The 26,275-nt window shown below is 39.9% G+C and overlaps 1 protein-coding gene across 3 annotated transcripts in view; it reads right to left on the bottom strand.

The window, feature by feature from the left end:
* Positions 1-25,150, bottom strand: part of ephb4a (eph receptor B4a) — a 36,278-nt gene extending 11,128 nt beyond the window's left edge. For 2 of the 3 annotated variants that reach the window (XM_043219854.1, XM_043219856.1), the window contains exons 1-4: positions 24,303-25,150; positions 6,535-6,605; positions 6,150-6,431; positions 5,077-5,467 (exon numbers count right to left, since the gene is read on the bottom strand). In XM_043219854.1, coding sequence (XP_043075789.1) covers positions 5,077-5,467; positions 6,150-6,431; positions 6,535-6,605; positions 24,303-24,381 — 823 coding nt within the window. In that variant the 5' untranslated portion in view covers positions 24,382-25,150. The remainder of the gene's footprint in view (positions 1-5,076; positions 5,468-6,149; positions 6,432-6,534; positions 6,606-24,302) is intronic. The other variant, XM_043219855.1, reaches the window with a different exon arrangement.
* Between the last annotated feature and the right edge of the window lie 1,125 nt (positions 25,151-26,275).

Raw genomic sequence — 26,275 nt, 5'->3', positions numbered from 1 at the left:
TGTGTACTACAGATGGACAGATTAAAAAATGTATCAATTATGAATCTATACCAACATTTTGGGATCAGGACTATTTCATTTATGTTAATGTTTTAAAGAGGTCCCTTCTGCTCGCCAACACTGCATTTATTTGATGCATTTGAAAATAAATTACTCTTCAGTGTCACGTGATCCTTAAGGAATCATTCGAATAAGACGATTCATGAAACGTCAAAAACTGTCGCGCTGCTTCATATTTTAAACAATTCATTTCAGATTTCTTAGATGCACAGAACTGAATTAATTAAAAAAAAAAACAATATTGACTTAATTAACAATACTGTCACAATTTATTGCATCCTTGCTGAAAAATAATAACAATTTTAAAAAAAATGTACGGACGATAAATCTTACTAAACAGTAGTGCATATTATTTCTGAGTACCTTTGCTCAAGGCAGATTTGTGTTTCAAAGACACACGCTGATTTTAATCCCATCCAAACCGAACATATCTGTTTTTCTTGCACAACCTAAGGAAAATATTACCAAGCAAATTACTTGTGTGTTTTTTTATTACCATAGGGTCCTCAGAGAAAACTAATCTCGTCCAGATAGGAATGTCTGTGATTGCGCTGTTATTGTTTTCACAACTCTTCTCCTCATTTATTTTAATCCTTCGTTGAATACTATAACTAAAGCTAATTTTCTCTTTAAACTGCCTGGAGAACCATTTTTTTTTTCAAAACTTTCTGGGTTGGTGGTCCCACTGACGTTAGAAGAAAATGACATCAATACAGCAAGTAAGATCGCTGAAACGGCTCGAGCTGCGCTAGGTTCGATCCTTATCGGATTTCATTCCTATCCTTAATTATACACATAATTACATGATTACATAATTAATTAATTGGGTTTTATGAGGCTCACATTCAGAGCACATGATTGTCTATAATGGCTAAATTTAGACAGAAACTACAAAGCGTCCAAACCCATCAAAATCTGTGCATCAAAAGTATGCCGCTTTATTAAATATTGTTTAGAAAACTTTATTTCCATCTAAATAAAGCTAGGAAATGTATTTTAAAACAAAAAAGGTATGATAATTTTAAACAAGGCATTATGCAAGTAGTTTTATTAAAGTAATTATGTGTTGCAATCACCTTACAATGCACTGTATGATCTTCAATTATAATACTTATCTATTCATTGTTACACCTTATGAATGCCTTTATAATGCATTATACATAATAATTTGTTAACAAAATCACTCCTACACTACTGTTCAGTAGTTTCAGCTTTGCCTCACAGGAATAAATGACATTTTAAAATATATTAAAATAGAAAACGGCTATTTTAAATAGCAAGGATATTTTACAATATTACTGTTATAATCAGCAATGAATGTATCCTTTGTGAGCAGAAAAAAAACAGTTTTTTAAAAAAGAGTCCCCAAACAGCCCTATACTGTGTCATAAGAGCGCCGGTTCTCCCGCAGCACTTTCACAATTAACAAGAAGAAGATTGTACATGTGTGAATCTGCGTGTGGTTAATTGGAATCATTAGTATCTTTCACCACACCCACACACACACACACACACACACACACACACACTTCATGCCTGGCCTCACAGTCCTTCACCTGTGACCCCGTGACCACACACTCTCCATTTGGCCTTTCACCTGCCCAGTAAACTGCAGGATTCTCTTTTTTTTCAGTCTTTCTTTCTCTTTTTCTCTCTGCCCATACCTAAATTGGTCATGTCATTAGAGTGCCTTTGTACTGGACACATCCCTGCCCGCAGGCGCCACTATTATGGCTTTACGCTGCCTTTGTGTGTGTGGGTGTGTGAAAGAAAGGGATGAACAGCAGATGTAGTGTGTTTGAGTGGATGAATGCTGAGTAAGTCATTGAGTGTGTGTGTGTGTGTGTGTGTGTGTGTGTGTGTGTGTGTGTGTGTGTGTGTGTGTGTGTGTGTGTGTGTGTGTGTGAACTCCAGGGGTTCACGCCCACAGAAAGCACAGCTGCAGTGTTTAACAGACGAGTACAGCCTTTAAAACTCTCACTCACACACACACACACACACACCACCCATTGCCAAACCCCCCCCCAAAAAAACTTCATTAAAGAGCTGAAGTCATATTTGAAAACTGGGAGGATTTGGACTGATCCACTCCACTGAGAGATGGCGATTACATGAATTAATGTAGATCAGTCGTGTCTTTAAATGAATTTTCCCGTGAAAATCCTTTTCCCGGTCAACCTACACGAATGAAACATGTGCTGTCGATTACCACGGAAAATCATTTTGAGTCGCCGAGCGCTGTACAAGTGAAGGAAAATGTATTTGTAGTCATGAATGTACAATGGAATCCGAGCCTGGGGGCTTAAAAATGAGTTTTATGTTTTATGGGCATGAAGTTGTATTGCCAGTTTGAAGATGATGAACAGATGAACCTAGCTGCATTACAATTAGTGCTGTTTTGGTTTAGTTCCACTTTTGAAAGAACGAAAATTAAATAATTTATGTATATTTATTCCGGAGCTGTATAATTACCTACTAGGCTTCCATTGTAAATTAATTAATGTAAATGTGCCTTCTTTACAAACTGAGGCACAAGTTGAAATTATTTTCTGTCACAATCAAAAGCATATATTTACATTATTTCAAAAGCTTGGGGACTGATTTATATATATATATATATATATATATATATATATATATATATATATATATATATATATATATATATATATATATATATATATATATAGTAAAACTAAATTAAATGAAATAAGTAAGGACATGTTTATAATAGACATTTGTAATGTTACAAAGGATTCCTAATTTCTGAACTTTCTGATCTGGATATAGCAGCACTGCTGTTTTCAACATTGATAATAACAACAATAATTATAGAAGGTTTCTTATATTAGAAAATAAGAATGATTTCTATAGGATCATGTGACACTTATGCTAAAAAGTCAGCTTTGATCACAAAAATACATTATATTTTCATATATATTTATGTAGAAAATCGGTATTTTAAATTGCGATAATATTTTACAACATATACAACATATACATATATATATATATATATATATATATATATATATATATTATTTTACAACACCTAAAAGAGACTTCTTCCAACAACACAAAAAAGGGTTTTTAATTAAACCAGTCCAAAACTTTCTAAAGCTAGCGTGTGTCTACTCCGTGTTGCTGTGGCCTTCTTCATTCATCAGAAGATAGCAGCAGAAGCAGCATAAAAGATAGCAGTCAAACGCAAATCACACTGGAGGTCTTGTGACCCAAAATATCAAACACATTAAATGCTAACATTTATCAGAAAGCCAATTAATCTGTCATCTGCGAGCGTGTCACATTAAACAATCCAAGACTGTTGATTTTGCCCTTTGATAAAAAGAACGCTTTCGCAATTTGTCTGAAATGGCAGCCGTGTGGCCAGACATGCACTGTGGGCAACAGCTTAAGTCGCTTTGGATAAAAGCGTCTCATATATGCAGAAATGTAAATGCACCCCGGATGCATAGGACTGTAATGTAATAAGAGAATGAAAATGTGTCCAGCCGTAGGACACTGATGAAATACACCGTAATCCTATTTCCTGATCTCTCCACTGCGAGCGTCTCCACTTCCTGTCTCTTTCCTCCAGTCTGAACGGCTTTTCTTGCGAGACCTTCATCTCACCTCTCTTGCTTTGCCTTGCGTTCAGTCAGTGTTTTCACTTCTCGAGTGTCACAGTCTTTGTCTAATTCAGTCCCATCTGTCCTTTACTGTCTCTCTGGACTCTTATGTGTGTTGAAGTTGCAGTCGTTGTCAGTATAAACGTCCTCAAGGTAGAATATTGTGTGTGTGTGTGTGTGTGTACAAAATATCCAGTACTCGACAGCCTCTCAGGTTCATATATTTGTAATAGTATGTATAAAGATGGAAGCTTATGTTCTGAATGGTTTGCTTTCTGCTGCATACTGGGCACAGTAAGAAGCTGTTTTGTATGCATGGAAAACCCAGCTGACCAGCTACATTTGTCAAAATGTGTATCATTGAACCAGAGCACACTGTGTTTGATACGCTATCCACAATGCAATGTGCTCAACCTGACCTTCCATTTTCTACGGGACAAACTGAAAGTAAGCTGGGAATTTATTTTATATCTTGTGTCATTATTTAAACGGACTGTGTTAAAAATGCAAAACAGTTGTTTTCATCGTTTGTTAGTAGATGGCAGATGATTTTTTTAATCATCAGAAGTTTGGGATTAGTAATATTTCTAGATGTTTAAAATTACCGTAACGCTTTACAGGTTCATTAGTTAATATTAGCTAATTGCGTTAGCTAACATGAATTAAGATTAAACGGCGTTTAGTTAATGCTAATTTCCAAAATTACCAATGCATTATTAAAATATTAAAAAGTTGTGTTTGTTAATAAATACCGTAATAAATACATTGTTTATCTTAGTTAATACGTTCACATTAACTAATGTATGTGAAATATCGTTATATAATATTTAGATTTTAAATGCTGTTTTTTGTTTAAAATTTCCAGTCATCAAAAATCCTAACAAATCCATGATTTCGTTCTAAATATAAAAAAACACAAATGTTTTCTGCAATGATAAAAAATAAAATTAAATGTTACTCGAGCAGTAAATCGGCATATTAAACAAAATGTATTAATTAATTAATTAATTTAATTAATTTCTGAAGATTGTGTTTCTGTGCCACTGGAGTAATGATGCTGCAAATTCAGCTTTGAATTGAAATGACATAGAAAAGTTATTTTAAATTGTGATAATATTTCACAATATTACTGTTTTTACTTTATCACATCGTAAGAGATCATCAGAGATTTTTCAAAAATACAAACTTTAAACTTTAAAATGCTTCTCCGAGCATTAAAGAAGCATAATATATTAAGCGCATTAGAATCTGATATATACCGCGTGCATTATATTCGGTAATATTTAAATACCACTGTAAGATACATCAAAGAATTTTTGGCTCCAGCTCATCGCCTTCACAGAGAGCTCCAATTAGCTTCGGAGAAGCGTGTTCTATTCTCACTCACCTCTACACTCCAGTTCTCCGTGGCTGGCCTCGAAGCCCGGCAGGCAAGTGCAGGTGGTGGTGGGCTGGTCCACCCACTGTCCATCTTCTCCACAGAACATCTTGGGCGGTCTAGGATTGGGTCCAGGCTGAGCTGCGTTGGCCACACACTGGCCCACTGCCTCCTGGACCAGCGAGCGGGGAACAGTCTCCGGGAAGATGGATAGTGAGCGCGTGAGAGCTGGACATTTCTTAAAGAAGACGCGCACGGATAGGAGAGCCATGCACGCGCCCTGGGCCTGGAACGCCAAATAGAATCCCCGTTTCGTCAAAGGACCCAAACGCAGTGTTTTGACATTGAACTTCTTCTCTCCACCTTTACGCAGAAGGAAATCCGCAGCCACCGTGTCCACCTGATAGAAGCAGATATATATAAAAAAGTGAGATCCATGTAAGAGGTGATCTTTTATATTAAGATTGTTCTCTCGCGTCTCCTCTATAGATTTCAACAATCTCCCAAAATGTGCTCAGATTAACTCAAGTCAGCCTCAATGTGACGAGTCTTCCAAAGCCCAAAGGATGTGTACGCTTTTGACATTTTAACTTTTACAGATTTAGTTTCGTGGTATCATAAAAATATGTATTACTAGCAGATAATATGATATTAATAAAAAAAAAGGCCACTTAAGTGTAGTTGGCATACGTTTTCGTAACTAAAAACACAGCAAGTTTAAGCACACACACGTGCTTTAAAGAAATACGCTTATATTGACGTGTCGAATAACGCGCTTAAGAACATTTAAGGTACTCGATAATGTTAATTGCACTGTTAAATGATATTGCATGTTAAGTTAATATCATAAATGCATTTCTACTTCATTATGTGTAATTATGAATACATTTAAATACTTGACATGCAAGTTGCAGTAGAAATTACAATCAAGTCTATTTTATAATAAATGGTTTCTCTGTATATTTAGCAGTACACTATTTTAAAGACAATAGAAGTAATTGTGAAATTCCGTAAGATGTGCATGCGTCCTTAAGAATGGGACAAAAAAGCTTTCTAGAGTTGAGGGAATCGCATGTGTGCACCTTGGTGTAGGGGTTTTCCATCCACGCTGGGTGGTTTGCTGTCGCGTCGTCCGTGTCGCTCTGGTAGTAGTAAAGGTTGAAGGTCTCTTTGCAAGATCGGTGGTGCGTGCTCCGCGACGAGCATTCGATCATGGTAAAGAGCAGCTCCACGTACACCTGTGACGCCCCTCGCCGCTCGATGAGCTTACTGCGCAGCCAGTGACTGGACGAGCCGTCGGCCTGGCAGATCTGATAGGTCCTCACGCTGTTGTTCTCCTCGTCTAGACCGCTGATCTCCTCCCACTGCAAACAGAGGAGACACGCGAAGACGGACCGGTTAGCTGAGATAATACACAGGCTGCGGCGCGCTTTTGTGCGGTACGTAGGCCCAGACGCTGGAGCTCACCTCGGGTTTAGAGCGAGAGTAGGTCGTCCACTTCAGATCCGAAGTCTCTGTCTTCGTATTCATCAGGACCTCTGTCAAACACATGATAAGAAAACATTAATAATCAATCGAAAAATGAGATCACAGCTTTGTAGTAAATAGATGAAATGATGACAGAAAGTCATTTTTTAGTGCACTATGCCCCAGAAAGTGGTAATAATGCCATGTTGATAAAGATTATAGTTTTGACTGTAGTGTGTTCATGCTCATGATGCTTTTTAACTAGCGTGGCTCGACCAGATCACCCCATTCAGCCTGCTTCACCGCAGCATTTGTTTTCGCTGGTCCACTAAAGCAGCAGCGACCATTAAAACCCATGGAAATTCATGCAGATCTGCTGTTTTTTCAGCACGGCGTGACACGGCAACAACTGAGCAATGACATTTTTCCTCCGAGCGCACATAGGCCAAGGGAAGTTCCCTGAGGTTTGATGGTTTGGTTATCAAATCATGGCCAGCAGAAGCTTTGGCAAAAACAAATCTAGAAAGTACGGGCGTTTTTTCCCCTTCTCATACCGGCTTGCATAGCTGCAGTATCCCACAGGGAAACCGACGGACATGGGAACAAGGGCACAGCCTAATTTTACACTCGCAGACGTACAGCGACGATACAAAATCGCTATATAGAGTTTCAACCCAGCGGTGAATGATGGTCATTTAATTTCCAGTGAACATCCTTCCTTTCGTCCATTTCCACTCTCTCTCTCTCTGCTCTTGATTGCGTTTTTGCTTGAACTGGCTGTTGGTCATTACTTATTGATGGTGGTGATGGGTTTTAATCAGGCATTCATTCAGTCACCCCCTCCAGACTTCCGCGCACATATCTGGCCCTGGGGTTCTTGCCATGGGAGCTGCTCTGGTCATGTGACCACCCGAAGCCATCGCTCGGTTCAAACCGGCTCCAATCACAAAGATCCTTTGATCTAAAAATACTACCACAGAACACATTTCTCTCTCTCCTGCCATTATTTGTTCTATCTCCTTTCTTATCCTTGTCTCTAAGGAGGAACACCTTTATTGCTCTTTTTTTTGCATGTGCTTTTCCCATGAGCGTTAGAGTTTAGCATACAGAGATAGAATCGATGTGTTTCTGTCTGCATGTATCTGGGTCGAGACTTGTCTTAGGGACTGGAAGCTTCCTGCGGGTTTATACCTCAGAAAAGCATCAATGACATGAAGAAGATATTGTTTAAGCTCAGATGGCCTCAGGGAGAACACTAGCTATGTTCCGAATGAATATTACACACTGCGCAGTATAAACTAACGCAAAACAGTCAATAATTTCAAACTTTCGCTACATTGCCGTTGCGTGATATTGCTATCGAAATGTTTGATTATGTGAATAAAAAAAAATCATCAAGCTGAAGTAGCAACAGCACTTTTTTTCTTCTGGTAGAAAGAGAAGAAAAAAAAGCAGTGCAGGAACTTATTTCTATCTGATTGGCTTATATTCGGTTGTAAGAAAGAGGCGGAGTTTAAGCGGACAAAGTGATTGGAGAAATGAGAGAAGAGAAGCGTTATTTCACTGGAACATCTAGTTATAATATTTTGATTAAAAATGATGAGGTAAAAAAAGAAAATCAAATATATTCATGGTTGACTATTTCGACATCTATAAGAAGAATTGTTTTAAAAATTTGATAACATTTCATACAGACATAAAACTGTAAAATAAAAATTATTTCATTATCTGAAATAAAATATGAAAAAACATTTCATTTCATCTAGATGCCAAGACGGAATATTTAATTTTAGTTTAGTCAAAATGCTACAATAGTTAGAAATATAGAAATGCAAATTAAAATTTGTTTTAAAAAATAGAAAAATTATTTATTAAGCTATTCATTTTATTTCTAACATTCATCTAGTTAAGTAGAAGTGCTAAAATAAATAAATACTACATGAACATAAATGAAAACAAAAAATTAAAAATGAAATATTAATCGAAATTTGAACAAATCATTTAATAACATGTAATAATATGATAACAACTGTAAACGCTGGTTGTATGTTCAGCAAATGCCATATTTCGTCTGTATTTTGTGTGTACAGAAACTCAGTATATTGCATGAAGCATACACAGTGCAACGCTAGTATGAGTAGTATGAGTAGTACAGGAGTACACCACTGAAACACACCCGGTGAGCCTCTATCTGTATGTATCTGGGTCGGAACTTGTCTCGGGGACTGGAAGCTTCCTGTTGTTGGTTTTTACCTCAGAATCGAATCAATATTCAAAATAAAAATCAAAAATGGTTATTTGAGCGTGCGGGGCCTCGGGGAGATCGCCGGCATGTGCTCTTTCTCACTCAGCGACACCTCCACACGCTCCTCCTTAACGCCATCCATCTTCCAGACATTTCTCCCTCTCGCTTTCATTATTCTTCCCATCGCTTTTGCTTTTCCTGCTTTCGAATTTCACATTCCTTTTTTTTGCCATCCGTCCGTTTCCATTTCTCTTCTCAATAACTCCATATGTCCTCGTCACACTCTTTATCTCTCCGCGTTTCCCTCCATCCCTCTCCCGCCTCTGATGTGGAGAGGCTGCGGCCGGCTGATAACCGCCGTCCAGCTCGGAGAATCAAAGCGAGCGGCGCCCGGGAGGCCGGAGGGGAGGATGAAAGAGGGATGAGAGGGGAAGAGTGCCGGGCGAGGGAGGACACAGGGCGGGAGCTTTTGGAGATGAGAGCAAAAAAAAAAAGAGGGAGCGAGGGAGAAAGGGATGAGACGGGACAGATTTCTGACGGTAATTTCCCACTGTGAGTTTTGCTCCGAGTTCAGAGAGAAAACAAATTACAGGCTCATCTACATTAAAATGCAAACGCACACATACAGGTGAATCTCATGAAACCTGTCGAGAACGTGCCCAGGACATATTTCACACCACAAAAAAAAAGAAATTGTTGCATACTTTTTTTGAAAGTGACTTTCCCGTAGCTCACTATTGATATGATATGAATCAGAGTTAAAGAAAACTACAACAGTGTCTCTAACTGGAAAAAAATGGCATGGAAATGTAAGTTTTTTTAAAGCAAAAAGCACATTAAAATAAACATAAATACAGGTCCAATAAAAATTATTTTGACATATATTCTCAAACTATCAAATATCAATGGCCCTAAATATTTACAGAAAAATATATATTATACAATAAAATAAAACTGTTTTTGTTTTTAAGGTTTTTTTTTATATATTTTCTTGTTGGTATGAATTATGACCTGGAGATTCATCCATGAAATTTGTGTGTGTGAACACCAGGTTAGTGATGATTATGGTGTGTGAGGTGATAGATTATGGTCTGACGGAGTGTGTGTGTGTGTGTGTGTGTGTGCCCGTATGTAATTACAGTGGTCTATATCCTGCTGTCTACTCTATCATTACTCATAATGGGGCAGGAAAAGTGTGTTTCTCCTCACGGCTTGTCTCAAAAAATAGGTTAGACACAGTGAGACTCTAAAGTTGACACCAGGATTATCACTCACCTGACACACACACACACACACCTGCACATCTGTCCGTGAGTTTCTGTCCTGATATCATCAGCAGCGGCTGCTGTCCTGATGGATTAGACTCCCGGTGGGGAGTCAGTTTTTTTTTTTCACCCGTTTAATGCGGTGTTCCTGTTTAGACTCACTGTAATACACGTCTCTAACCTAAATGCACTTCAGTGACAAACCTGCAGCAAATTCACAAGCGAGACTTTTACGTGTCGACTGAGTCTCCTAGGAACCAATGAGATTAAATGGAGAGCTAATGGCGACTTCAAGTCGGATTTTTGAGGAAAACACCCCCAATAGTCTCACGTGCTCACTTTCAGAGAACGTCTCAAAATGTAACGCCTCCAATAAAATATTTTATACATGAGCTGCGTTATTCAGCCAGTGCAATACTTTAAGGAATTTTAAAAGAATGATCGGAAAAAGGGAGAAACTGTGCACTTCATTATCCTTCCTCGGCTTTGAAAGAGCAATATAATATTCCAGTGGGTTAGGAAATAAAAGGTAACTTGAGGCTTTTGTGACGACCTAGGTTTGACCAGGTGTGTTCGCATCTATTCAAAAGCACTATTCAAAATGTTTTTAAAAGAAGCCTCCTGCTCACCAGCCTGCGTATGTTCAATACACTGTAATATTTTTAAATCTTACTACAATTTGAAAGAACTACCTTCTATTTGAACAAGTCATTTACTGCTTCGTCTCAGAAATCAAACGAGAGAGAGAAACATTTCTTATTATTTTCATTGCTGAAAACACGAGAGCGTGTTCAAAAGAACAGCGTTTATTTGAAATGCAATCTTTTGTAACACGTCCTCCTTTCGCTTCTGGACAATTTAAATCTTTGCTTAATAAAAGTATTCTCTACTTAAAGTAAAACACATAAGCAAAAACTTTTGATCAGTAGGTGTGTGTGTGTGTGTCTGATACCTCCTTACTTTTATTATATGAATAATGGCAAACGTGACTCTTTGTGTACGAGCATGTCAGCGAGTTTAGACGTGCATATGAGCGCATCGTTAAGTTTCTCAATTCTGCAGTTAAAGTATGAGTGTTCGCCCGCTTCCCGTTTATGACTATTTATGTCTGTCTTCTGTATGACTGTGTGTCTAGAAAAGCTCGGTGGGAAAACTGCATTGCTGAGAGTTCTCAAAATGATTCATTAAAATTGTAATTTTTAAAATCAAGTATTACAAATCATTACAAACTCAACTGGTCCAGATTTGAATAAAAGCAGTCAAAGTTGTCGCGGCGTATGCAGACACTGGTATCCTTATAGATACTGTTAAATGACAACGATTCACTCTCTACTTAATCTCATAGCTATCTTAGAACAACGGTTGAGATATTTAGTGGAGGATTTTTTTTTCTTAAATGTAAATCGCGCAATGCGGTACATAACCTTGAGCTGATATCAAGCCTGGAGTATTTCCTGTGTGCACTCCAAACCTCTTTAATTATAGACACATCCTCACTTTCTCTCAAAGGTAAATGACAGAAGACCAGCACCGGGCTACAATTAGTCTTTCACTTTAATTAAGGAAAAGAGACAGTGCCAATTACTGAAAGAGAGGGAGGGAAAGAGAGAGAGAGAGAGAGAGAAAGGAGAACGTGAATGGAGGGGGAGGGATGGAAAATGGAAAAGGGCTGAAAAAAGGAGGCCAAGGAGAAAGAGTGGCAGAGGGGAGATGAAAGGGAAAACAGGGATTAGGACGAGATGGATGGAGATGAACAGATAGTGAAGAGAGATGAGTGTTTAATTCGAGTACCGTAGCGTGACGGTGTGTTTGTGCGTCTAATGGTTTATTACTGAAGCACACCTGGACTGCAGATGATTCTGCGAGAAACGTACTTTCAGTTGGAGATCAAAACAGACCACATTTACTTTCTCAGTAAGCATTCCTGGTCTTACAGTGAACAGTTCATCCGTACGCGACAAGTTCTTTTCCAAAGAAAACAAAAGTTCTTCGTAATCTTTCATCAAGCGCGATAACTTATTCAGCCTCTCAAATGACTTTCTGTTCCGGCTAATGTCATCAAGCCCTCTTATTTTTCAATCCCTCTAACCAGCAGACAACATTTATACATAGCGCTTATTTTTCATGTTTCAGTCAGTTCATGATGTAAGTCCCGTCTTACAGTTTTTCTTGTTGAATATTTACTTTCACTGTCACGCGCTGACACGTTTTTATTAGTATACTTATTATATATACTTAGTTCTTATTACGGAAATGATATATTTTCAGACACCTGATTGCAAGCGATTACAATTAAATGACCGCTTATTGTAGTTGCTATTTATATTAAATGCAATTATCTGTCACTTAAGATTGCTATTTTGACCCACCAAAGTACTTAATATATGTAACCTTAATATATATTTATAATCATTTATTTATATTTATTTATTTTATTTTATTTTTTACTTTAAGAAATTACTGTTACATGTCTTTTTATTTGGTTTAATGCTATTGGCTAAACTGATCCCGCCTAATGTTGAGGAAGGCTATTGGCGGGAAAAGTAGTCGGTCGAGAGGCGAGGGAAGAGGAAAAGTGAAGTGCGAAGGTATTCGGCATGATAACAGGGAATGTGTACTTTTATTTGTAAGAACTTATAATGTCAGTTTAAACCAGTATATTTCTCTGTTGTGGAGTACGTGAAACAGAGAAAATGCAGGTTCACGCTTGACCGCCATTGCAGTAGACGGGACAATGTAGCTCGTGGTGAAGTAACTTAACTCAAGTTTATTTACGGTTGTTACAGCGATCAAGAAGTACGTCGAAGGAATATAGCGCCCTAATCGCCGAGTGGTTAGAGTTCCTCTGGCATCGCGGAGCGCCACGGAATGACCATAGCCTCGCCTGGACTGATCTGACAGGTGATGACCGTTTAAAGTTCAGGTACCTGTTGTTGTTTTCTTGTGTACAGAGCAGCGCCATTTTCCTTTTTACTGGGCCTCAACGAACACTAGCGACGTCTCAAAGTGTGTGTTTGTATGGTGGGCCCATATTAAGCAGTGTTCTAATAGTGTTGTGATTTTGAAGGGTTTCGTTTGTATTTGTAGTTAGCCCTTCTTACTAAAGCTCTTTATTTCTATTTTAGTTTCATTTTCCAAAAGGAAAACATTTCTTTTGTCTTTATTTGTGCAAAACTTTAACCCTTTAAGTGTGCTGTTGTGAGAAAAAGTGAAAGTTTATTTATAAAGTAACATACTTTTTACTAAACTTTGGTTCCTTCTGTTTATTCCCAACATCATACATTTTTGCTGTATAGTAGGTCCATCTATACAAACTGATAAGTAACCAGCTTGCAGCCAACATTGCATTTCCTAACAGTGGTATAAAGCAGGGTCACTTTTGATTTTAAAGAAAAAGTTGAGAAACACATTAAAAAGAACCTGGGTTTTTTAGAGACACCTGACATCTGAAGAGGGCGCTACATAAAGTGGGGCTCGTCCTCTATCAGATTTGCTGATCCAGACGCAACTTCTCTTCAGTATCTTGGGGTTTTGGATCTTTTGGAACTCACTGAATCAGGAGAAGATTTATAAGGTTGTTAAGGCAGAATCCAGAAAGCACTTTCTGATTTCTTGAAGAGAATTCTCTGACAAGGTAACAAAAAGGTGGGTTGCCTGGAAACAATGTTGATAGAACAAGAATTGAGCAGCTAATTCGAGGAGCTGTTGAATCTGACTTGTTACTTCAGTTGCGCTTTGAGAGAGCGACGAGAAAATCCACCTTCCTTTTAGCTCTCTTGAATGAGATCAGGAGGCTGAAGAAAGCGAAGCTGCCAGATACAGTCTGGGAGTCACACACAAACCCGTCCACGACCACGACAGAAACTTTCTAGTCTGGCTGCAGTGAGAGAATTAAAGGCTGAGATTCAAGAGCTGCAGACCAAAGTAACCGAGGAACCTTCTAAAGTACCTGTGCCAGAGACAATGTTGGAGCCAAAGCCAGGACCAAGAAGAAGAGAAGCTGACTCACCGGTAGATGAAGTACAGTCACTAAAGAGGCAGGTGCAAAACTAGAAGAGCAGCTGGTTTCACTGAGTGTCAGACAGACAAAATAACATCACCAGAGCAGGCTGTTTTCTGCAAAACCAAGTGACTAAAGAAGATTACTTCTGCTACAAATGTGGGGAAGATGGCCACATTGCTCCAAGATGCAAGGCTACTGAGAATTACAGCCTGGTGATTGCGATCATTAAGAAAGACCCATAACAGTTGTACACAGAGGGATAGTTATCCATCTGCCAAATTCCTCAAAGATTGAGCTTAGATTTCCAAAAAGGTATTCCGTTTCACCTAAATGTGCCCGATGTACTAGCATAATGTACAACTCTGAGAATAGACTCATTATTCATGTTTAAGACATGTATACTCATGGGGACATGAGAATTTCAGAAGGGGGAGGATGAAAATTTATAATCATTTATTTATATTTATTTATTTTATTTTATTTTTGTGACCAAAAAGGGTTCTTTAAGAAATTATCTGTTCAGACATGTCTTTGGCAACAGGTTATTTGGTTTAATGCTATTGGCTAAAAGGTGACTTGATCCCGCCTAATGTTGCGATTCGGAAAAGTAGTCGGTCGAGAGGGCGAGGAAGAGGAAAAGTGAAGTGCGAAGGTGATGTTGTCGGCATTTAACAGGGAATGTGTCACTTTTATTTGTAAGAACTGCATAATGTCAGTTTAAACCAGTATATTTCTCTGTTGTGGAGTCAACACGACGCCACAAGATGTCAACACGACGTGAAACAGAGAAAATGCAGGTTCACGCTTGACCGCCATTGCAGTAGACGGGACAATGTGCTCGCTGGTGAAGTAACTTAACTCAAGTTTATTTCTGCGATAAGCGTCTATAAGCGGTTAGATGTTGTTACAGCGATCAAGAAGTGCGTCGAAGGAATCCAGATAGCGCTCCTAATCGCCAGTGGTTAGGAGTTCCTCTGTGCATCGCGGGAGCGCCACGGAGATCGCCGACTGACTTCATAGCCTCGCCTGGACTGATCTGACAGGTGACCGGTTCCTTGACCGTTTAAAGTTCAGGTACCTGTTGTTGTTTTCTTTCTGCTCTCAGAGAGCGGCGGCCATTTTCAGCACTGGGCCTCAACGAACACTAGCGACGTCTCAGGCCTGCAACATGGGGATTGAGGGTGAGAGTGTGTGTTTGTATGGTGGGCCACCTTAAGCAGTGTTCTAATAGTGTTGTGATTTTGAAGGGTTTCGTTTTGTATTTGTAGTTAGCCCTTCTTACTAAAGCTCTTTACCCTTTAAGTGTGCTGTTTGAAAGAGTGAAAGTTTATTTATCAAAAGAAAAACATACTTTTTACTAAAAGTTTATTCCCAACTCATCATACATTTTTGTGTATAGTAGGTCCATCTATACAAACTGATAAGTAACCAGCATTGGTAAAACGTGTAGTTTACTGCAGCCAACATTGCATTTCCTAAGCAGTGGTATAAAGCAGGGTCACTTTTGATTTTAAGAAAAATCACGTTGAGAAACACATTAAAAGAACCTGGGTTTTAGCGCCAACAATTTTAAAGTGGTAGAGACACCTGACATCTGAAGAGCGCTACATATAATATCATAATTACTACTATTGTCTTTTAAAGTGTACTGCCGAATCTACTGACGCGCCTTTATTATTACCTAATATATACTTTAAATGTTTTATTGAAACTTGTGTCATTTAACATTTAAAATATATTCATATTAAACGTAACATCAAAAAATGTACAACAGCTAAACTATGATCAAGTACTCGTGTTTTTCAAGTATGTTATTCAACACTAACTGTTTTTTTTCAAACTTGACTTAAAATATACTTTAAAAGGAAAACTTGGAATCTGACATTATCACAAAGTACACTTTTCTCTTTAAGTACACTTTAAGTTAACCCTCCGATTTTTAGCTTCCGTGCCACTAAACAAAAATATGGCTTGTTTAATGCTATTTGGCTACTGAGCTCAACCAAAACACACACACACACACACACACCTTTTACAACATAAGTAGATAAGCCAACCAGCCCGACTCTGCGAAGTGATGAAACATCTGCAACTTGCACGGACAAAACCCAACTTCTCTATGAAAACAAGGCTTTATCTCTGAAAGAGACCACCATGAGTAATGATTTGCTCCTGTTACCATGGCGTCGTCGGACAGGGACACGTGAAAAGATAGCAGACTGCTCCTAAGTCCGTGCTAAACGAATGAACAATACTCCTCTCGCCTCAACTTGTTTACATATTTCATTTCGGCTGACGCATCTTTGAGTGTGGATTCGTTTCCTAGCGTTCAGCCTTTCAGCAAACGCGCGCTAGACAGTGTTTGCACTTGTACTGCTGTTGGGAGAAAATTACAAAGAAAGAGAGAGAAAAAGACTCAAATTGTTTGCTTCTGGACACGAAAACACTGTAAAGCCCGAAACGCGCTCTATGTAAGCATGCTAACGCAAATGTTTGCCAGGTGTGTTGAAAGCGTGTACATATTTAGCTTGCGTTATTGCGTTACTCTGGCAATAGCAAACTGCTCGAGGTGAGAGTTTTTGTAAGAAAGTTTATGTAGGCCACCCCGCGAGTAGAGCATCACCCCGGTTCCCTCAGCAAAAACACAAAACATGCTTCCGTTGGACTTCGGATTGCTGCGGGAAGTACACTCTTTGACCATAAAAAGTTAGTTTCTTGAGCGTTTTGTTCATAATCTGCACGATTAAACTTTTAAAGCCTAAACACAATTAGCAGAAGTGGAAAGCCAAACGTAGGCTACAGGCTAATTCCTGAAAACGCGAAGAACGTTGCATGTTCTTCCATCGTGTTAAGAACTTCATTTGGAAGATGCTTGAAGTCAAGCTTTGGTAATAAAAACAGTTTATGAATCGCAGACAGACCTAAATAAAGTATGTTTTGGGCCTCGAATGTCTACCACAAGAAGATTAGCACTATGCTTATAGCCTACTATGGCTCCTATTTACCGCGCACTACATCTGAAATACTGTTTGCATCTTCATTTGCAAATCTTTCACATATACTCCTGTACAACGCACCCAACTTGACCTCGTGCTTTCTTTTATGAATAAACCAGAAGTAATATCAACCACTTTGGCGTATTAATTGTTAAGCTTAAGTTCAAATATTTTACACGAAATTGAATAAAGTAAAAACTATTCACAAAAGTGTACTGCGCAGTATAGAGTGCGCAGCGTGCTGTAAGATAATCTTTCATTCCCAGCATAGCCAAGGACTTCCTTTTCAATCTGTTGAACTCTTGAGCTGTATTGATGTGCAGGCCATCAGCTACCATCACAGCTTTTATTATCATTACATCCCCATATGGCTACTCACACGGTACATCATGAACACACACACACACACGCAGAAACTGACCCTTAATCATATCCACTCCAACACACATACACAAACACACACACAAACACACACTCATTGAGTAAGTGTCAGTGGGAGCCAGGAGGCGTGCTGGTTTGATCGGTGTGTGAACAGAGAAAGCAGACTGTTCCTGTCTGTTGCTCGCACACACACACACACACACACACACACACACAGGCCCGGCATAACCCCAGCAGATATCTGATACATAATACACTCTCTGCATGACTCTCCTCTTTCAATCTTTTGTTTCCTCCATCTCTTTTCTCTTCTGATCCCTCAATTTCTAACCATGCTTTCAGCGAAGATCAGAGAGCACGAGCATGACAAAACCATTTGTGCTTACACAGAACAAATTCATGAAAACACATTATAGTGAAGCATTATGACTTAATATGACGCTTCGTTCATGTGTGTTTATTTAGCTACTCTTTGGGGACAAATTTGTCCCCATGAAGTGAGCTAAATACGACAAACTTACCCCTATGGGGACGCCCTAATGTCTCATATATTAAACGTTTTTGTTTTAATTAAATGGAAATGGAATATAGCGAGGGTGTGAGATAATCTGTATTATTTATAATTACCTTTTATGTAAAAATTATTTTGGCATGTCCTCATTCAGCTAAATAAATGTGTGTTTAAGTCCAAGTGGTGGTTTGGTTGTCTGGACTAAAAAAAAAACAGAGAGTTTATGGGACCTTCTGAGTCACAAACCGATCAGGACACAAAATAATGGGGTTAAAAAAAACATGTTAAACATTGTGATTAGTCAAACACTATTCAATATGTTGTTTTCTAGTTTTAAAATTTTTACGTAAAAAACTGACTCATGTTATTTACTCATGTTTATTGGCTGACGTATGACTTCACCTACGTCATACTCCGAGTCAGGAATCAGCCAACAAGCCGAAACTGGGCACTAATTATGTTATCATTTAAAACTAGAAAAAAATGTGTTACAAAAACCCATCGATCTGCTTCAGAGGACATGTGATAATCCCCAAAGGCGAATAGGTTGGTTTTATCTCGCAGTACTTGCGGATACATTTCCGACTGTGTTCGTCTGAAAGAAGAAAGTCATATACACCTAGGATGGCTTGGGGGGTGAGTAAAATATGGGGTAATTTTCACTTTTGGGTGAACTATTCCTTTGAAGTCTATATACAAACTTCTCAAATAAGATCCCAGATATTGTAAGGTATATGCACTTTCAGAAACAAAGACGCCATAGTTCATTTAACATGAATTTGTTACTAACTGAAAATGTGCTGAACAACAAACCTACAGTCGCCTTAAGGAATGGAGCATTCTGCATTTACAAAAAAAACAGGCGAATGAACTGATATATGGGACAACTAAACAAAATAGTCAAGAGAACCTTAAATCTGAATGCAGCTATGCTGAATTTTGACATTCTCTCAACCACTACAGTTATTACAGTGCGTGTGTGTAAACCTAAACACGTCCAAGCATCACCGAGAATGGCTTGTGGACACCACAGCTTATGTGTGTGGAAACACAAGCTTCCACACTTTCGTCAATGCCCACACTTCATCCGCTCCACACACACACACACACACACACACCTGACCTATTTTAAGAGCACCCAGACACCTTAGTGCAGATCTTTCAGAAACGCGTGCCTGTTCTTTATTTTTAATTATCAGCATTAACAAAGGGTCTTTGTGAGTAAATTATCAGTGAATGCATTAATCAGGGTTATTAATTTACGAGGAATCATGTTAATAGCGTTTAATGTGATTTATCTAAGAAGGACGTGTACACCGTTCCTACGATCCAACCGTATGTTAGTATTAGATTTAGGGCCGGTTACGGATTTAATTAAAAAAACAACAAAAACGCAATCAGCAAGGCTGCACCGGGAAGGAAATGGAGGGGGTTGCACAGGTACACAGGATAGAGAAAGAGAGAAACCGTAGAAGCAGGAGGCACGTGCTGTGAACTGCAGAGAAGACGAATGGCTTTGAATGTGCAGTCGCCAACGGGGGGCAAGTGGGGGAGTGCAAGCTCGGGAGAGGCACAGAATGAAGCTCATTTTTTTTGGGATAAGAGAGAGCTCACACTGGGCCCTAATGGGGGAAGTAACACGCAATTCAGACGAGAAAGCCTGTGCTCTGTTTGAAAAGTATAACGTGATATATGACGAGATTAGTTGAAAGGTTCATATACCTTACATGGAAACACATTGCTCTGTTTATCTCTTTTGCCAAACCTCACGCAAAGCATGACTGTTGCCGATTTGTTGATGTATGTCTTACAATTCTCCAAAAAAAAAAACTGGTCAAGAAATGTTTCATCCCATAGGCGCCTAAGAGATGAACAGAGCTGCAACGAATCAAAGTAGGCTGAATGGTTTCAAAAACTCTTTAGAGCTACAATAGTACATATATGTGGATACACACGATTGTCATAATCAAAACAGCTTTTATAGATTGATGTATAAAAGCTGTTTTGCGATTATTCAGGTTGTGATGACTTTGTATATGAGCGCCTAATCAATAAACAGACAATCTCATTTTAGTGTACTGTGGAATATTACGTGTCACACAAGCCAAGCGGTTTGCGAAAGTATATTTCAGGAGCTGCTCAATCAACTGATACCAGAACCAGCAGCTCATTACTATGCAGTATCTCCAGCAGACCAGAAAACCAGAGAGTAAATGGACTTATTTTCAGGCTGGCAAAATATCGCTCCTAAAGGTGAAAATGACAAACAGCGCAGCAGCCGACTCTCTGGCAAAGGGTACGTTCACACATGCAGGACAAGTCTTTTGTTGGTTTAGGAACAACATTATTATCAAACGCTCATAGTTTTAACTCTAATTCTACCCTAGTTCTGCTACAACCCTTATAGCGGTTGTTCAAGCCTCTAACCGCGAACCAAAGCTAACCCCAAAATCCCGGATTAAGAAAAATGTTTTTCTAGGACCAAGAATGGTGGAACGCTTTCTACTTCAGTAAACTACGTTAAAGGAGTGGACACGCAAATGAAAAGGCTGTCATCATTTCCCAGTCCATGTGTTATTTCAAAGCCATAAGACTTTTATTTAACTTCAAAACACAAAGATATGTTTGATGGAACCTAAGAGTTTTGGTTTAATTGACTTTTAGTGGAGGGACAGAATGTTACTTAATTTTTGCTGCTTGTCTAAAGTTAGACTTATTTAAAGATATTTGGTCATTTTTACTGGAATTTGGGGTTGATGAGGGTTACCAAGAATCCCATCAGGGCTGTAAAGTGTCTCTAAACCATTCTATGAATTGGTTGCAATCAATCCTGGACCGCTGTTAGACTGTAATTGGTGGGATTACATGAGCCTGCTCCCTCTAAACCTTTCCTTGCAACTCTATTATGAAACGTGTCACCACACAAATGTGGCCCACTTACAGAAATGAGCCACTACATTATTGGAGTTCCTCGATCACCTGATCGGTTCTCTTCCTTCCACACTGATTGTGCCTGCCTCTGTGAGGTCAAAGGTCTCCTCTCATGCTAAACGGTGATTCTCGACCGCTTTTAGAGGCGTGTAGGAGGGAATGATGGAGACAGAGGGAAAAAAGATAAAACGAGAGACTCTTAGGCTGTCAGCCCCTCATCCATCAGGGCGGTATTGACACTGATGCACTGGCTGAAGAGACATGAAAGCGAGAGAGAGAGAGAGAGGGAGTCCAATCCCAACAAGAGCTGCTCGAGCGCTGTTATCATCCTATCAATCTGCACGGTGTTTGGATCGGCAACCGGGGCGATTGCAGACCACACACTCAAACACAAAAAAACACACATGAAAGAATAAAAGTTGAAAAAGGATTCCTTCCACATGAGCTCCACCATGCATATGCAACTGGAAGCTCTCTGGGTTTGAGACAAACATACTGTGGTAACTCTGCAGAGAGTAAAGGTGCGGGATTGATGATTAGAGATGAGACGCAGAGCTGCAGTTTAAATCTTCAAGCGGCTAATCACAGGATTAACAACCAAAAGAGAGAGTGAGGAGCGGGGGAGAGAGGAGAGCGCCGCTTTAAATGCAAATCCCTGTCTTATAAAAATCAGTTCCATTTAATAGGATTTCTGAGGAGGGATGTGCTTTTCTGCAGCCGGAGAGAAGTAGAGGAAACTTCATCACAGCCAAAAAGGAACAAGCGAACCACAAAAAGAATTAAATTGCCCTTTGTCGATAAAGATTTTTGCATCATAAAAATGCATGTTCTAAATCATTTAACACGAATCAGCAACACTTCAGTTTAAGGGCCGTTAATTAGTTGCTTATTAGCATGTATTTTACTAGCATATTGGCTGTTTATTAATACTCATAAAGCACGTATTAATGCCTTATTTAACACGATCGTACGTAAATCCCTTAATCTACCGCTAATAAACTTTTAATGAGCACAAATTGGGAGTTTGTAGTGAGAATTGGTCCTTAAACTTACTACTGTTGTGATACGGATACTTACCACAGTAAGCACCCATTGCCCAAACTGGTTTAAAACAGAAAAGCAGCTATTGTTTTTAGTGTCACATACAGTATACACCTCTCAGTACGCTCGCGCTCCATTCCTGACATAGCCAACCCATGACTGAGAGCGCATGCGAGTATGGTGGACGGACAGAAGAGAAGAGTGAGACAGAGAGAAATAAGCGAATAAGTGACAGAAGGTGGAATGGATAAGCTCTTTTTTTGCTCCAGGGCAACAGAAGACGGAAGACAGAAGAGTTCCTGAGCTCTGACCTCACATGAAAGCCATTGTTACCTCTCTCTCTTTTAGCAGATATTTCCTCACAAAGGGAATTAGAGATCAGTGCAGTGATCCTCACAGATCTGGCATTAGTTTAATCTCACGCAGGGGTTTGAGTTACTACAGAATCAAATCCAATCTCCCCCCTGCTGCTTCTGTTTCTGACTTCACCATATTAGTCTTTACAACCGCCAAAGAAACTGCCCCCCAGCCCCCCTAACTCCCATCTCAGAGAACTACCAGGTACGGTTACCCCGATCGAGTCGTATTGATTTTAGCAATATTCTGGTATGAAACGGGGGCCAGTCCTGCTAAAGGTCAGTAAAAAAAAAACAGGTATGAAAAGAAATGCTAATTCGAACCACAAAGACAAGCAACAAACTTAATTAAAAACAGGCAGAACCCCAAAACCTTCGAAGCGGCCTTGTTCTTAAACTGCGCTTTTATTACTTCGTAGAAATGATCGATGCAGCTTTCCATTACGCTTCCCAAAAACCATTAAAGAACTCAATAGATAGCGTTTCTCAGAGAAGATCGATGTGTTAAAACCACGGCACAGAAATCCAAGAAATTGGCGAGAACGAACAAACCAAGTGTTAATTGTAATTCTATTCGAGTCATTTTTTTTTTACTTGGAAACCAACATTTTCCTTGTACGTCACAATTCTATGCAGAGACACTGATATTTAAAAATATTTAAAAATTGAAATCTAACGTTAAGGGTGCCAAAAAACGAAAAAGACGCGTTTCACACAAAAAACATAGCCAGCCTACGTTTAATAATAAACTAAAACGCTGCTCATATCCAGTAGTTTTACGTCAAATAGCTTCTACAGAGACAGCCTCGCCGTTCCGGATTAAACGCTTTATCGCCTCTCACTTGAGAGCGCAAACGACGGGAATTCTGACACTCATCAGCTAATTACCGCGACGGAAATGCGTCAATAACTCATTAATTGGACCCAGTGTTGCTGTTGGAGGAGCATCACCTGCGTGTGTCTGTCACACAGGTCGGTTAATTGATTCGGGCGAGCGGGGAGCAGGTGTGTGCACCGCGCCATGTAATGCGGAACTAATCCGAACCGTCCGCTCGCCATCGATTAAGCAGCCTGCGGCAAACTCACACACTTACAACAGGTACGTAGTCACCTTTAGCCAAATCCAGCGCCATGCCTCTCTTAGCCTTAGCAGACAGAAACCTCCGTCGTTAATCATTCTATTGATCGAAATGACTGCTTATTGAGGTTACTGGACGGAACGTCTCCTGACGATACAGGGCTCAAATTTCTATCGACCCGGGACATCCATATATCGCTCGTCGTCTTTGCAATTTAACATTTGCGCGTTACTCGAGACGCACTTATTGTGCTTCTGGTTGATCCACCCGAAGGCGATTTTCAGAAAGGAAACAAGACAAAGAAGCGGCTTAAGAACGAAATCGATGTTATTAAGCGCACGGTCTACGGTGACTACAGGAGCGCAGTAATTATATTGATTATTAAAGGGCACTTTAAACTCTGAAAGCGACTAACGCGAAAGCAGGGGCGTTGCGACCATTATGAATGCACTTTTAAAAAATCTCGACTTTAAATCCACTCTTTGAGGGAGATAATTATTACTTTTAAAAAGCAGCATCCCCGCCCTCCCCGTTTGGAGGAGTCCGATTCGTTTAGGAAAAACAATTAAACGCATCCAGTCTATTCGATGGTTCAATAAAGCTGAACGATTACGCCAACTACAATAAACGGGAGCTCTTTACAAAACCCCAACCTCACAGTGCCTCTGCAAAGTAACACACCAGACCACCTAATGAATTCAGTCTTTACCAGACATAACCCAGAGCACTGCTAACTAGCCATCGAGTGATTTATGAACGCTTCCCCGGCTAGGGCCTCGGTCGTATTTGTAAAAAAAAATGGGAATAATAAGCATTGGAAACATCGCACAGTGCATAAAATACCACCGCTTCTGTTTTGTGCGCACATCACAGATGTTGTGACACTTTTATACGCGGCAACACATCTTTCTCTGTGAGGAGTCAACAGGTAGTTGCGTTTAATAAAATGATTTGAGTTACCTTCTTCAGCCGCTGATCGAAAGAGGAACTCCAGCAGGATAATCCAGAGCGCGGCCGCATTCCTGGAGAAGAGCTCCATCGCGGGATCACGAGCGTTTTACTTGGGAATGTTTACAAAGGTGGGCAAAGGGTGCGAAGGTTTGAGAAAAGCCACCAAGTCATGAGAGAGAAAAAAAAACTTAACTTCACACGAGAGCCGTTTGATTAAACCGAGAAAGCTCAATCACTTAAGTTTTGCAGAAATAGAGGTTTGGGGGGGAAAAGAGAGACCACGCGTAACTTTATATGCTAACGCCGTCCGCGTCCTTAAAGAACGCAAAAGCGAAGAAAAACGAGCTCTTTATCTTCACGCGAACATGTGCAGAAACATAAGGAGCAACAACATGCCGTGCGCTCGGCTGCGTGGAACCCCTTTGTGAGGGGTGTAGGTCGACTTGTCCTAATTTTCCAGTCTGATACGGGATGGCGCTTTTTTTTTTTTAAATCAACCTAATAAAACAAATCCGCCGGGCCACTTTTACTGACAGCGCGGAATCGCATCGAATCGAATCGCATCGACGTCCTCACCCAGAGCCGGGGTTCTGGTTTCCGTCAGAGAATCCACCGCGTCCTTTGTATCTTTAAAAAACATGAATATCCTGCGAAATAAAAGCGGCGCTCGAACGCGATCACACGCCGAGTCAGCGAGCGAGCATCGTGCCGTTTTATCCGATGGCGAACGCGGGCGGGTCGCCGTGTGGTTCGTTGAGAGAATAACAAAACATGCGGGGATGTGAAAAAATCTCGGCGGATCCCAGAAGTTGAGCGTTCAGCCGCTCGCGGGAGATGTGAGGCGGTCAATGCGACTGAGGAGCAGTCTCCTCCTCTCAAAGCGCCTCCTACACCAGCACCCCCTCCGCTATAGGCCGATTCACCACGCCGGTCAAAAAAGCCAATCCGGACGAAAAAAAAAAAAACAGATGCGTTTACTATTACATTGTGTCCGTCTGGTTAGTTAGGTCATCCTGTGCAAGCTGTGTAAAGTTGCGCACTGGTTCATCTTGAAGTTATTGCGAGTGATTCGCGAACACTTTAGTTTAGACAAACATTTAAACTGACTTTTTTTCCTCCTTGTGGCAAAATGTTACGCCTGGTTAGACTCTTTTAGAAAAAATTAAATATATAAATTCATTGCAACAACTGTTGCGAGCATGTAAGCTACACATCCACGTGACCTGGAAAAGTCAATGGAGTATCTCCAAAACGTCTTTATCTGCTATTTTATGGAAAAGTGTTGTCTTATTGCATTGTCACTCAACAATCATTTAGTGCCATGGTGTGTATATCAGACTAGCGTAGCATCTACGGTACCTCCATGGTACTTTTTGTCTCATCAGCGCTTAGATCAGCTCATTTTAGACCTCAACAACCACTGACTTTAGAGCAAAACCGCTTCAAACAAGCTGTCACCTTTTTTCTTTAAAAAGTAAGCTGAAACCACACACTGGGAGCTCCCCCCCCCTTTTAATTCCGATGCTAATGTATCTCTGGAGCCCTCTTCATCGCACCTATGTGGATTGGCGTGTTATTTGGCTCAAGGATTGCACATTCACTCAGGTTCTTGTCATGCTAATTTAAGCACTTGTCTTCTCGCTGTAAACCATTAGCTGCCGCAGGAAGGCCGCGAAGGAGAAGCGTGAGACTTGAAAAGCTTGGAGGGAGAAAGCGCGAGGGCCTTTGAGGGAAGAGCCACTGGAAAAGGAAGCGAAAGCATGCCGCGACACGTTTTAGTTTCCGTTTAACAAGTTGTTAAATGCCGTACGAAGGCGACGCGATCGAGAGTGAGAAATCTGAGGTCCTTCGTTTAAGCTAATGCTGTTCACATACGATGACGCTAAACAGGAACCGAGACGCCGGTGCATACGTATACACTCGCACAGATATATTGTCTGATATGCATTCATTAGTTGGTTCATTCTGCGGATTCAAATAAG

Source organism: Puntigrus tetrazona, chromosome 20 (assembly GCF_018831695.1).
Source record: "Puntigrus tetrazona isolate hp1 chromosome 20, ASM1883169v1, whole genome shotgun sequence".
Lineage (NCBI taxonomy): Eukaryota > Metazoa > Chordata > Actinopteri > Cypriniformes > Cyprinidae > Puntigrus > Puntigrus tetrazona.
The sequence above is the reverse complement of the archived record's forward strand: the minus strand, read 5'-3'. Positions and strand labels throughout refer to the sequence as shown.